At 44.6% G+C, this 14,591-nt stretch overlaps 1 protein-coding gene across 1 annotated transcript in view; it reads right to left on the bottom strand.

Annotated features, from left to right (window-relative positions):
* ABCA12 (ATP binding cassette subfamily A member 12) overlaps nucleotides 1–3,794 on the bottom strand; it is a 75,418-nt gene extending 71,624 nt beyond the window's left edge. The window contains exon 1 of the mRNA XM_079311102.1: nucleotides 3,669–3,794. Within this exon, the coding sequence (XP_079167228.1) occupies nucleotides 3,669–3,737 (69 nt within the window). The 5' untranslated portion in view covers nucleotides 3,738–3,794. The remainder of the gene's footprint in view (nucleotides 1–3,668) is intronic.
* Nucleotides 3,795–14,591: the final 10,797 nt, after the last annotated feature.

Raw genomic sequence — 14,591 nt, 5'->3', positions numbered from 1 at the left:
GCATTATCTATTCAGGAAATAAAAACTACCGAAGATTTTAAGAGCAAATAACAAGGCTGAAAGCAGCACAAGGTTTCAGTTTGGCTGATAATTATGGGGGACAGTGTTTACCCAGCTTTGAGGCACTGCTATGTCACAGGAAAGGCACGCTGGGAAGCACCAACCAAAAGATAAAGCACCTGCAGTGTGAAAGCTTGGTTTCACTTTCAATGAAATTATGGGTAAATAGGACTTCAATTGAACTACACCTCAAATTAAAGTGTCTGACAAACCTACAGCACTTTTCCCCCCAAAAAAATTTATCTGTTTTTCACAGCCTCATGGTAGAGCTGGAAGGATTTTCACAGTGCTCATTCAGAAGATGTGGAGCTCAAGCAGGGTGAAGGAGAGGGTTTATGGAGTTGTGCAACCAGCCTACAGAACACACATCTGAACACCCATCATCAAGAAAAGAACCCTTATAAGAGCTTCTGACCCCAGCAGCACAAATCCTTGGCACCTTTCCATCTCCAGACTCTAGCAGTCCATACAGAGGAGCTGAGATGATTCCCAGAATGGTTTTGGTTAAAAGGGCCTTAAAGCTCATCCAGTGCCACCCTCTGCCATGGGCAGGGACACCTTCCACTGTCCCAGGTTGCTCCAAGCCCTGTCCAGCCTGACCTTGGACACTGTCAGGGATCCAGGGGCAGTCACAGCTTCTCTGGGCACCCTGTGCCAGGGCCTCAGCACTCTCACAGTGAAGAATTTCTTCCATATATCTAACTTAAGGTGGAAGAAAAATAATTTAATATTCTCCTAACATGTTGAAAAACCCATGTACACGTATAGAACTTTTGTCTCTGAAGTGAGGGTTGCCCCTTTCAATGGACAAGAATTAAGAAAACACTAGAATTAATTATCTAGTATAGTAAACCTCTCTAGGGAGGATGCCCAAAATCTTAAAATACAAACTTGGAGTTTTATGAGCTAGGAAATTGTAATTATTCAGATAATCCCCTGCCTTTGCACTAGCTGGTGAGCTGGCTCCCATGTTTATGAGATTAAGATTTTTTAGTCTATCAGTAGTTAAACTGAAACTACTATGTGGTACAAAATTGCTGTTCTATCTCCATGCCAATTTTTAGAACTGCAAAGATGCCTTTCTTTAAAATAATCCAGTTTTTCATCGTGGTGCTGCTATTTTTTTCAGATCAGCACATATTACCCAAAGCTGTTTTTCCAAAGTAATTCCAAGCCCATAACCGTGTTTTCATTTCCTCTAACACTCACTGGAACATAAAGCCAAACAGACAGACAAACAAACAAATCCTGGAGAGCCATTCAGCTTAAAGATGGTTGTTCTACAGCAGCTCTGTCCCTGTTGTCCCTGATGAGGTGACTCAGGCTTGAAAGTAGGAGCAAATTCCTGCCCCAAAACAGGCAAGTGACAGACATCAAACCACGAGGCACCTCCCCACACACCCCTTCAGAGGGTGCTCCTATAATTTCAGCATTCAGTCCTATTTTAGCCTAGGCAGACAGTACCCTTCCTGCTTTTCCAACTTTTAACAAGATCCATCACTGACACTGACATATTCCAGTAATTTTTTATATCAGATGCTTTCCCTATAATCAGTCCCCAAACATGCAGTTTAACTGTGATTAATTCTCATGCAAATGGTATTATTAATGTGTCCTCCTTGTTCAGCACGACACAGGCTAAAGTAAAATTATGGGGTAACAGCACAGAAACTGATATTAGTCAGAAGCTGCCTAAAGGAAGGGCTGGACATCTGTCACATTCCTGGGACAATAAATGAATACTGATTGTTCCTACTCAGGAAAATTGTTGTCTCTCCCCATTTTGAGTTCCAGTGGTGCTTACACTCCCCACTTTCCATGTCTTCTCTCAGTATCTCTGCCCTGTGACTTAATTGGAGTTAATAGCAGCTGGGCACATCAGTTGCAACATTACAGCATTGCCACTGTCCCAGGCATTTCTAGTGAACAAAAACAAGACAACCACCCTGGCCAAACTGCTTGCAGGTGGAACATGTTGACTGGAATGGAATCACAACCAACCTCAGCCTGGCTCTTGGGACATTAAGAACTGTGATGTAGGTTGCATAATCCCTTAGTTGCTGGATTATTTCACTGCTAAAAGTTGATTTAATCTCTCAGAGTTTACTTAGGATCTCAGCATGAGCTCACATTTTCTCTCCCCCTCCTGTCTCTGTTTAAATAATGAAGTGCAATGTGCAAGAGGCACCAATGTCTCCAGTTCCCTTTGGCACTCAGGCCTGACTTTGTTCCCAAAAAGATCTGAGTTTACCTCCTCACACTCTCCTCAGTCTGAGGAAGCTCCCTAATTTGGAGCCAGAGAGGGAAATTAAGGAGGGCTGCAAGGCATGTCTGCCATAAAACAGTCAGCAGTGGCCAGATTTTTTATTTTAATTGACATTTCAGTTCTACAGAGTTGATATTTCAACTCCACAGGAAACCAGAATTAACAGCAAGTCAGACTGTGGTCAGAAGCACAGGGAGGGCTTAGGTGGCATTTACTCTGGGTACACAAGAGCTAAAAAGAGACTCAAGCCTTCTGCTTTTAACGAGGCTGTTACAATTTCTCTTGAGAAATTAGAGGTAATTTAATGGGATTTTTCTGCACCTCAGGAAAAGTGTATTTTACAGCGGTGAAGAATGCTCTGAGGTGCTCAGCACACCCACAGGAGTCAGAGGCACTCAGCACCTCTCTGAATCAGCCCCCACAACCAAGAGATGGGGCAGGGTAAGCTGGAACAGGCCTTGCAGAAACACACAGTCATAAAAGGCCTTTCACTTCACTCTCACATCACACCCTCCATGCACATTTCTCTCTGGTCAGCACTCCTGTGCCTGCCAAGGTTTCCATTCCACCAAGGCAAGTTTAAACCCCACCATGTTTGGGTTCCACCAAGGCAAGTTTAAACCCCATCATGTTTGGGTTACTGGAGCACAGGTTATGGTGGCTTCTGCTGAAAATACCACACTCAGCTGTACCAAAACTGGACTGGGACAAAACTACTGCCTCCCAAAGGGACACATCTGCTCCCTGATGCTGCTGCAGCTCAGATCACTCTCTGCACATTGCTGGCAGTGGTTTGTCTTTTGGACAGAAAGATCATTGGGGTGTTTGATTTGCAGCACACTAGACTGCATTGGAGATCTGTCCCACCTGCATCTCTCAGAGCTTCTTTTTTTGTTATCCCCATCCTTTACAAATGGCTCTGTGTAGGGCAGCCCCATCACCCCAAATCCTAAAGGTTCTTCAGAGGCTGTACCTTTACATATGGTTCTGTGTAGGGGCAGCCCCATCACCCCAGATCCCAGGAGTCCCCCAGAGGCTGTACCCCAGCCCCGGGGTGTGCTCACACAGCAGCAGTCACAGAACTGCAGTCTGCCCACAAGTCTTGCATGGTTTTGTTTGCACAGACATTGCACTGAGGGAATAAGGGAAGCATCATCCATGGTACCCAATCTGGACTCCTGAGCTTCCCACAAAACTCACTTTCACTTCTGTGCCATTTCTGCTTCTGCCACCACCCTCCCATTCTGACAGCACAACCTCCCTCTCTGCAGTGCCCCCCTTGCTCCTCAGCTCCAGGTGTCTCCAGGCTCCCCCTCCTGCACTCCTCTGTCCCCACACTCACCAGCTGCCTCTTGACACTCAGCCAGTTCTTCCAGAGCAGGATCCTGAGGTGCTGGGAGAGTGCAGCCATCCTTGCCTCACCCAGTCAAAACTGAGGGGGCTGTGTCTTCCTCCTCCCCACGCTTAGGAGGCAAAAGTGGAGGCTCTAACCCCAAAGGGCACCCAGTGTCCAAAATCCAGGCCTGTGCCTCTTCCCCACAGCATAGCTCTGGAGCAGCTACTCCATTCACTTGTGGCTGCTGTACTCCCAGGAACTGTGGCTCTTGTCCTCCCAGCAATAGCTCCTAGCAAATTCAACAGGTTCTTCCTCTCTGGGCGGGCGGGCAGAGGCAGCAGCCTGCCTCCACTTGTGTTAATTACAATATCCAGCCTCTCCTGGATGCTCCCTGTCCAAGCCCTAACCGATAAAATGGATAGCATTCCAAAAAGATGCTTCTGCTTAAACAAAAGGTGATGCATGCCTCCTCCTCCTCCCCATGATGAAACTCCCTGTCTGCCCACACACCGCTTCTGCTGGAGAGGTGTCATCAGCAGCAGAGTTAGGCCACTTGCCAGGCCAGTCTGACTTCCCTGAGTTCACAGGGAATGGCTCGGAAGAAAGCATCCACAGCCACAGCATGCATCCTCCTGCCACTGCTGATCTGGAATTAGGGGGGTTTGAATACTTCTGAATGTCTCAATTAGACCTACCCATCCAAGTGAATTAAATTAGAGGGGTGAAACGTATCAGGGATTGATCTAACTGCTTGGCTTCCTGCATCTTCCCTTCCCTTTCCTCCAGGAAATCAGTTCTGGGGTTCTCACTGGTTGATTTCCATGAAATGCACCAAATCCCCTGAGAATGGATCAGATTTCACAAGATTTCAGAGCAGGAGTTTTGGACACTCATTATTCAACTAATCATTGAATTTCCCAAGCCAGTGGTACCTAAAAACAACAGCCAGAGATGAGAGGGAAGACAAAAGGCAAGTACAGAGGGAAGAAATGACAGCACAGGGAACTGCTCATTGCACAAAAGGACCAGCATAAATCTGAAATATGGATTTGTCTGGTGGGCTGGTCAGCTGGGAGAGCTCTGGTCCCCCTTGGGTGTGTGGTAACACCAAGACCATCCTTGAAACACTTGGCAAGCAATGGAAGACATCACTGTTCTCAGCATGTTCCACAAAAGACATCCAAAACCATTCCTGTACATGGCATTTCTTTCAGCCACAAGCTAACTTAAGGCCGCAAAAATGAAAACCATCTTGAAGAGTTCTTGCCAAACTCCACCCAGGGCCCAGAGTGGAGGTGGCAACTTGGAGTTTTGATCCAAGGGTTGCTGAAAGCAGCAAGAGGAAGGGAGAGATGTGGTCCTTGGTGAAGGGAAACAGCTTCTATGGGTTTGTGAGGAAGCACTGCAAAGGTGGGAATGGCAGCAGATCCAGAGCAGTCCCTGCCCCACATACCTTCAGTCTAAATAGATTGGACATTCCAACAGTGGGAGTGAAGCTGGAGCTAAAATTAACCTAAAAGGCTTCCATGGTATAGTTTTAATAGCAATGGAAAGAAACCTAATTGTCTAACCTTCCAGCTCTACATTCCCTTTTTGGTTTTTTTTTCTCCCTCTACTAAATATCCTTAGGAGGGAGGAGAGGGATCTCATTTGGGACTGGGAGTTCAAAACCAGCACTGCTCCTCAGGACACTGTTTTAATTCATCTCCACATAGGAGGCACAGCCAGATCACTGTATTTGGCCCAAACATAATTTGCAAACTTCATTCCCTTCCTCTCTGGGGCTTAAAAAAGAAATCCAAATAAAGATAATTCTGCTCTGAGGGGGTAAGAGAGAAGAAATTTATAATTTCACCATTCACTGCCTTGCCAAGGTCTTCTATGGCAAGTGTCTGATTGCTTCTTTTTGGTATTCAGTCAAACAACTGTTTCAAAAGAGCACTATGATTTGGATAATAATTTTCCCAAGCAAATGCACATCCTTACTTCCTTTGTGAACTGAGTCAACAAACGTTCCCCTTGGGAAGTACCCAAAGGATAATTTGTTCGAGATCACCACTGTAAAATCAGAATAACTCAATGTCAGTTGGCTCTCAGAGCACCTGCATTCAACTCCCCAAACACCACAGCATTCCCATTCCAGAAGACAAGATGAGAACTTTATTAAACCATTACACTGCTTTTTAATTCCTTTACTTAATAATTCCTGCAGATGGCACAGGAGGCTGTGGACAAAGTGACCAGAGCAGGAACATATCCCAGTGTGTCAATATGAAAATAGCCAGAGGGGGAAAGGAAGGAAAGGCCAAATTCTTCCCTCTCCTAATACATTGGTTTATTATACAATTATACAATTGGTTTGTTCCTCTGGTTGAACAACTAGGGCTCTTCTGGGCTGATGGGCAAACCCCCTGAGGGCTGGTTCAGATCACTGAGAAGAAAAGCAGCATCTGTTTCTGTGCCCATGGAGCCGAGGAAGCTCTCAGGAGAGCTCTGAACTGTGATTTTATCCAATGCAAATGATTTTTATTTCACTAGCAATGAATGCATTTGTACTCCCTGAGTGTGACTGGTTACCTCTATGAGAAATGAAAACTGAGGCAGGTGATGCAAGACAGAATAAAGCCCAGGAGTGAATGATCTGCAAGAGTGCTGGAACCATTCTTGCAGGAGGACATGTCCTGATGGGCCCTGACGTGTCAGGGCTGGCAGCTGTGGGTGCCACAGGCAGCAGCAGCAAGGCAGGATCCATGGGCAGAGCAAACTGCTGTGGGGGAGCTGCTGCACAGGGTCAGGGGGTGCTGGGGGCTCTCTCCAGCCCTAAAACAGCAGAGGGGTGAGAAGAAATGGCCACACTTACCATTCATATTGCACTGGTTTCTTGGCCAAAGTGACAGGTCCACATAGCAGCACCACAACATGCAGTGTCTGCTCATGAGCACTCCTGGCTTGGCTGTGAAATACAAGGGGAGTTGGATCAAACCTCACAGGACAGAACATTCACCCCCTTGAAGTGCCAGTGTCTACCCCTGGAAGTGCTGAAAAATAAGTGTGGATGTGGCATTTGGGGATGTGGTTCTGAGGTGGTGGCTGCATAGTATGTTTGGACTTTGAGGACTTTTCTAACCTCACCAATTCCATGATTCTGACATCACATGCACCAAGGAAGGTTAAATTTAAAAGCCCATAACCAATTTCAAGTCCTGCTCCCTCACAGGTGGAGCAGCAGCTGCCTGAGGACTTGCCAGCATTGGGCAACACAGTGCACAGCACTGGCTGATGCTGCAACATCAAACTGAAACACCACTTGAGAAATGGTAAAAAAAGGCTTTTGTTGAGCAGCCCATGGAATTTCCCAGGAGAGGCTGCACATACTCTCTGGGAATTGCTCCTAGTTCCTTCCTGTGGCATGGCAGGAGGCTAGAAATGCAAATTCCTACACATTTCCTGGCACAAGACATGGTTTTGAGAGAGATGCTCACTCAGCATATTTAAAAAACATTCAGAACACTCAGAAAAACTAAAATGGGCAGCACTTTTTTTAGTCACTGTGAGACTGCAGGTGATATGGCACCACCACAATAGCCACTCTGCCACCAAACACATTTCCATTATTTATTGGTGGTTTCCCCCCCCTATTAAAATGCATTTCCAAAGCAGCCCTTCCTGAAGCAGTTTCCCCTCAAGTGGTTCTGTCACTGTCATCAATACAAGGCTTATCTCACACCTGCTCCACAGAGGTCAAGGAGAACTGTGCAGCTGATTTTGGCTCAAAATTCTTGGATATGAACTCCTTATTCCTGCAAAGCAGCCTTGTTTTCAGGAACAAGCCCCCAGACCAAGTAGAGCTTTTGGTATACTCTGATATCAGAGCAGATAAGCAGGAAAATAAATTTCATTTTAGCCCAAGTCCAAGCTTCCTGCAAATGAATTAGAGGCATGACAAGCTGCAACATTTGGGAGAGGATTTGCAGCAGAGCTCATCATTGAGGTTTTTCCTCTTAAGCTCTGCTGGAACAGATTTAGGAAAGGGCAGGGAAATGCAACTTGGTGCCTCAGTTCGGGAGTGCCCTGCTCCCAGCCAGGCTTTCACCTGCTCCTTTGCTCCCAAGGTCACCTTCAGCCACATCTGGTGCTAGCAAACCTACAGAATGAATCATTTCCCACCACACCCAGCAGCGAGGGCTGGATTGGTGAGGCTCCCCCCTTGCCCCAGGGCTGCTTGCGGGCTTCATTCACACTCCCCCTCTCCCAGTGCTTACAAACTCCTGTGATCCCATCTACACACAGCACTGGGGCAGGATTAGAAGTTTAGTTTGATTGTTAGCCAGAAAAGACCTGTGGGCTCAAAATGAGCATTTTTGGCTCTTAACTCCCAAGCTACACAAACCCACTGAATCCCAAGGCAGGAGCAAGTGGCTGATATGGGAGTTTCATTAGGATGTCCTTTAACCCTTCCTTCAGATCATTGACAATGTGAAACCCAGATCTGGTGCCAACAAGAGATGGCCAAATCCTGACATTTCTCATTTATCATTCTTTGTGCTTTCAGCTGGTTTCCAATCTGCCAGCAATGCTCCTGTCCCATCACATGAGCCTGGACAGCTACAGATGGACTAATTAGGGATCACACTACTCTGATAACAAGGTCAAAGCAAGGTCACTGTGAAAAATAGATTTGACTTTGCAAAGAACATTTGGTATTTCCAAAGGCTGGGCACAACTTGTGCTTTCCAAACCAAAGTGTCAGCAAAGCTGCCCAAAAAAAACCTCCAACAAAACAGCTTCCAAGTTAAGAGACCTAGGAACAGACTGTAAGGACAAGGAAACACAGAGGCAGGATGTGCTTGGGACAACAGCTGTTCTGTATGCATTGGGAACATATTTCCTGAAAGATTAAAATTGTATCAAATTAAAAATTAACTATATTTGCACATCAAAGGAAGTTAAACCCTCAGCCACGTGGATTTAGTAAAGGCTTTTTTCTGTGTTCAGTTATGCAGTGGTTTGACCCAATATGCATAATCATGCAAAAAAACAGGAAAAAACCATAGTTTTTTATTATATTATGGGATAATAAAACACTTACTTAAAAGTTTGCTCAGATTTAGCAAATTAATTGTGAGCAATGTTTGTTCCCCCCATAGCTGGAGTGCATTCACACATGGACTTTCTAAAACAAGCACAGGACTCCCAGCCCAGGCACTATCATATTCTTTCTCTACTACCTGGCTGCACATTTCAGTGAAAAATCTGCATGTTGGGACCCTGGAAACTGAGAGTTTTGGGCTTTCTGTGCTAACAAGCACTGACCCCCAAGAAAACACAGTTTTTGACCTGAGGCCATGGAAAAGGCTTCCAAAATTGAGTAATAAAACTAAAATAATGTGTGTAGTTTGAATAAAAGTGTGTATTATCACATGGTAGAAAAGTTGGAATTTAAAGTTTTAAAATATAGTAATATATAAAAGCAAAGTTTTAGGGCAAAAGTTTTTTCCTTCTTCTTCATAGGTCTAGGTAGTACTTCTGTAATTAAATAGAAAATTGAGCATTGCAAGCCATGGATAATTAGTTATTAAATTAAAAGTAAAAATAATTTAAGTGTCCATTCTTAATTAAACAGTTTGGCCTTAAAAGGCCTTGTAGGAAAAAAAATACATCACCCTATTGGCTTATTAACTAAAAATACTGTAAAACCCACTGTAATATAAATAAGAATCAATAAACATCTAAATCCAAACAAAAAAATACCATCTCTGAAACTTTAAATCCCAACTCTAACAAAAAAATAAAATTAAAATGCAATGTGTACAGATCATTTTTGTGGGATTTATCCACCAACAGGCTTGGGAGCTGTGGGGAAGGGCAGAAGGCAACCCCACAATGTCTAGAAGCAAACAGCAACCTGAGAGCACAGTCTAAGGACATGGAGCCACCACACTGCTGCTTAATAGGTTTCTAGGGTGACTATCCATCAGCAAGTCACCTGGTTATTACAGAAGCTGCTAATTAAAGCCACACCCTGAGATCTAAACGAGCATAGGGAGTGCTGATGAGTAATGACAAGTTGCACAAGGCCTGTCAGCCTCCTGGAGCTGGGAACTTGCTTGCTGTGGAGAAAAATAGGTGTTGTAATAAAACCTCACGAGCACCACAGTGATGGAGGAGCACAGGAGGGTTTGCTTCATTCACAGACCTTCATTCCTAGCAAAGGAAAGGTTAAAGATCTCTTTTCCCTCTTCAGGTCATAGATAACAGGAAGGCAGCTGTCCCAAAAGAGGGTTTGGTTCTCTGACTCTCCTCCCAAGGTGGAGATGGGCAATCTGCACTGAATGGGCAAGGTGAGATGCACATCCCTGGCTGTCCAAGCAGATAGACCCCACTCTAGATTCACACCTCAGACAGCTGACTCATGATGCAGTTCCATTTTTCAAACAGAAATGACAGCAGGATGAACTTCTGAGTTGATATTGGGACTTTGCTGTCACGTGGGAGTTATCTTGGGCATGGAATGGACAAAGAGGAGAAATTAAACTCCAGTTCTGCTGGATGGGTTTGCACAGCAAGCCCAGCAGCTTCTGGATAGCCACAGGTGGTCAATCACACCCAAACCAAGCCTTGGTGGGCACAGAGTGGTGCCCCATGCAGGATCTCCTCAGCAGGTCAGACAGGTCCTGTTTGTGCTGGTGCCACTCTGTGTGCACTGTACAGCTGAAAGGCAAGCTGTCTACAGCCACAACTCCAGGACCTCTGAATGTCTGCCAGGCCTGCCAGAACCTCTGACTATCAGCAAGGTTGTTTGGTCACTGTATTCTGGACTCCTTGGCCTAGAGTCCAAGATATCACAAATATCTTGCTGGGTTTTGCAGCTTCTGGCCAGAATTCCCCTTACTACCAATCTGGTTGTCTGAAAATCTCCAAAAAGTGGCATTGTTCGTTACTTCTTGATTTCTTTTCCTTGCCCATAAAAAATTTCTGTCCAGAAAAGATTTTACATTATAAAGACCCCTTATAAAAAAACCCCTCAAACCCATCCCAAAGGATGAGTGTCCTTTTGGATGCCATTACAACTACCACAATCAGAAATGCCAGCAGCAGGACCAGTGATAGGAGAGGAGCACAGCACAGACACTGTGTGAAGATGAACACCTTTGGGCAGGAAGTTACAAAGGGCTCTTTGTCTACAAAGGGCCCCAAACAGCTTTGTTATTTATAGATTGTATCATTATTTAGAGTGCAAAGATCTGCCCATTTTCTCCAGCTTGTTTCAACAAAGATCAAAGGAAGATTCACCAGTGTCTTCCTCTGCATTGCCAGAAGGTAGTAGTAACAGCAGCCACTGGGGCTCTTTACAGTCAAAATGCTTATGAAAAACCTTTTCTAATTATTTAATAATGAGACACTTGATGATGCACTGGAAGCAACATTCATTCAAAAAAAGGGAGGTAGCTTGAGGAAAAATTGCCATGGAAGAGGGTGCCCTCTGTAGACACTAATCCATGTAACCCCTGGGAAGGAGCTAACTGATGCCTGTCTTTCCAAAACTAATTCCAAGACAGGCTGTGATGGATATATACCTGAATCTCATCAGAAGTGGGTAAGCAAGGCTCAGTTTTGCCATCCTGACAACTGAAAGACAACATTAAGGACTACTGAGGGCAAGTGGGATTGTGTATTTGTCTGGGGTCTAACTTCTCCTAGGAGCTAAACCAGAGGATGGATGTGGAGGCAATATCCAGCATCAGGCAGATGACACAGCAAGGCATGAACCTCCTCACCACTTCAGGCTGTTTGACTCCTGTGAAGAGACCTGAAGTGCACAAATAACATTACATGTAATAGCAGAAATCAGCAAACAACAGATAATTGTCTCCTTTTGGAAACATTCTTCCTCTCAGCCCATGAGCAGCAAACTGGGGACTCCATGATACTTAGACATGGTCTTCATTTGACTAATCCAGCTATTATAGAATCAACAATTTATCTCTTGCATTTACTTGAAGCAAATTAGGTACAGATTAATTTGGAACAAAGGTGGGCTAACAATAGGACAAAATCCTGCAAGCAATTCTGTGCTGCAGGACTATTTTCAGATTGCTTGGGGCACAAAGTCTGCCCAGGAGCTCATCACTTGGAGGCAGGCAGGAACCCCATCAATCTAAAATATTGTATTCCTATGCCACTGGGATTTATGGAGTCTCCCCCAGTCCCACATGTTAATGTCATAACTGGATATTTTGTGAGGTTATCTTCAATTCCGTGGGGAAGTTGATGAAAACCACAATTTAAAACATGCTTATCAAGCATTGGTTAAACAGTGGGTTTAGGAAGGGAGAGAGATTTTGGGAAAAAAAAGGTCTCCTGCATGTAAGAACGTGGAATAACTCACATACACACACACACATAGCTACACACTGTGGTGTGAGAGCACAGGGAGTTGCAGCATCACCTTGCCTTGAGTATTGAAGAGTGCCTAGATTTGCTATGACTCTTAAAGGCACACAGAGCTGTAGCTGCAGTGCTTGGAGTTCACAATGAGCTGAGCTGGAATGGTGTGTCAGCTAGCCATGGACACATTTCCACATTTCCTCAGTTTTCCTTGGAGTATGAGCAGGGCAAACTCAAATCTGCCTGCAAAATCCCTGGAAGAAACCATCTTAAAATTTATAGTCCTTACATAACCCAAAAGTTTAAATAACCCACTTCTACAATCATTTATACAGATGCTTAACTCCACAGACAACTGGAAAGTGGAGCAGCTCCCCACAAACAGGAAGAAAAACCTGTGGAAAAAGTCCCTGCAGGACTGGGGTACCAGCCTGTGGGAGCCTCTCCTGGATGGCAGGAAGGCTCTTGGCACGCTGTGGGTGCAGTGCAAAACACACCAAAGTCAAACCTTAATATAAACATTGGTTAGAACTATTTCATTTTTCAGGTCTCAGGAAGGCTGGGGAGTCAAACAGCTCCTTCTTTACAGGAGAAAATGTGAAAACCCCACACTGCCTTTTTCCTGGACTGGATGCTGGGAACTTCTAGACAAGATTATGCATTGGCTTTGAGACTTTTTTTTTCTCAATTTCTAGAATCACAGAATCATAGAATGGCCTGGGTTGGAAGGGATCTTAAAGATCATCTCACCAGTTCCCCACTTCCCCTAGATCAGGTTATTCAGAGGATGCACAACAAGCATCTCTTGCAGTTATTTTTTTTTTTCCACAGGCAACAATCAACAGCTCTAAATTCAATTCCAATAGCAGCTCAGTTCAAGTTTCAAAAAGCTCTCATGTTCTGCGTGTCTGTGGGTGTGCACATTTCCCTTTACTGTGGCTACAGCACTGCTTTTGTAGGGCTACACTTAATTTTTTCTTTTTTAATCTCCAAGGCAGTTATCTCTGACAGTGAGTGTGTCACAGGACAACATTTCTTGCAGGGATTGCACAAATAAGCCTCCAGCCTCTTGCCTTAACAAGCTGTGCGACCCAGTGATGTTCAGCATGGCACTCCTTGTGTTTTATTGCTGGCTGCAAAGATTTGTTTTGAGCCTCTTTCAGTGCCAAAGGTCTTTATTGCTAAACAGCCCTTGCTGTTGAGAAATATGTGAATTTAATGTGCTCATACTAGAATGCCTGCTTGGAAGGTCGTGGAAATTCAACTTAAAACTGCAATCATCTCTTTCTTCCGCTCTTTTTCATTCTGTCCCTGAGTTGTCTCTCTGCTGTTTGTAAACCACTTCCTGAGCTGGCTCCCTGTAGCAGTTCTTAATGAAGCAGGCACCTCAGTGCTGCTCAGGCACATGAAAGGGATGATCTGGAGGAGGAAGGGGCAATGGCAATAAAAGCAGCACCCTGCCTGTGCTGCTTTGACAAAATGTGAACTAGTTCCATTCATCCCGACCATTTTATTAATGATCAAAACCCATCCACAGAAGAAAGCAGTGCTAGCAACACTTTCCTTGGCTGTTTGGCAAGATGCCTGTGGGGAGAATGTGGAAGAATCTTAAGAAGATGAGCACCAAAGCCCATCCTGGACTATTTCATACCTGTAAGAGGTCAAGGAAGGCTTCTGGAGGGGCAGTCTTTGGAGAGGAAGTAGAAACCAGGCTTTTGAACATTCTGCATCAAAGCTCTCTTGCCTGTGCCACTGTTGCCTCTGTATCTTTTGCTAGGAAACAAAAAGCTTCCATGACAGCTACCAGAAGTTACATGAGTGGAGAAGTTCTAAGAATGAAAATGTGTCTGTGAGTTTTTAAACAAGTCTGGCACCTTTCATGTTGCTTTTCAGCAAGCACTCTCCACTTCCAGCAGGAGCTCTGACACTTTACTGGGAGCAAATCCTGTGCTGTCAGGTATTTCATTTTCCTCCCTGATGTTTCTGGTGCTGGGATCTGGGATATAAATGAGAGTACTTCTTTACTTGAAGCAAAAGATTAATTTGCAGCTCTCACAACTGAAAAGAAAAGCTGAACACCGTGGACTCTAAAAAGACATGGTAATCAGAAAGGCCACCACAATTTTTGGGAGGTTTGGGGTAGTGAAACTTTAATTGTGGGCTGTCCCTCTGATTGTTGCACATGAGAAATCTGTCTAAGAGTTATGCTGCCATGGTCAGTGAAGAGAAGCACACAAATTAGTTAAGATACCCTGTTAAATCTTCAAATCTGGTCACCAAATATTGCATAAACTGCTCTCAAACAAGTTACAGATTCAGCATTTGGCAGCCTCTGAGAAACCTACTATTGTCTAATGGGCTGTCCACGGTGACCCCAAATAGACAAAATTAATCTAATAAGGTGTTCATTATGTATCATTTACCAGCTTGTGCAAGTGTCAGCCCAGAACTCAGAACCACACCTGACCTTTTAATAGACACGTTTTTCTAACCACCACTTTCTAGCAGGCTGTGCTGTAAAGCAGCTTAGCTTTTATCCTG

Source organism: Erithacus rubecula, assembly GCF_903797595.1.
Source record: "Erithacus rubecula genome assembly, chromosome: 8".
Taxonomy (NCBI): Eukaryota; Metazoa; Chordata; class Aves; order Passeriformes; family Muscicapidae; genus Erithacus; species Erithacus rubecula.
The sequence above is the reverse complement of the archived record's forward strand: the minus strand, read 5'-3'. Positions and strand labels throughout refer to the sequence as shown.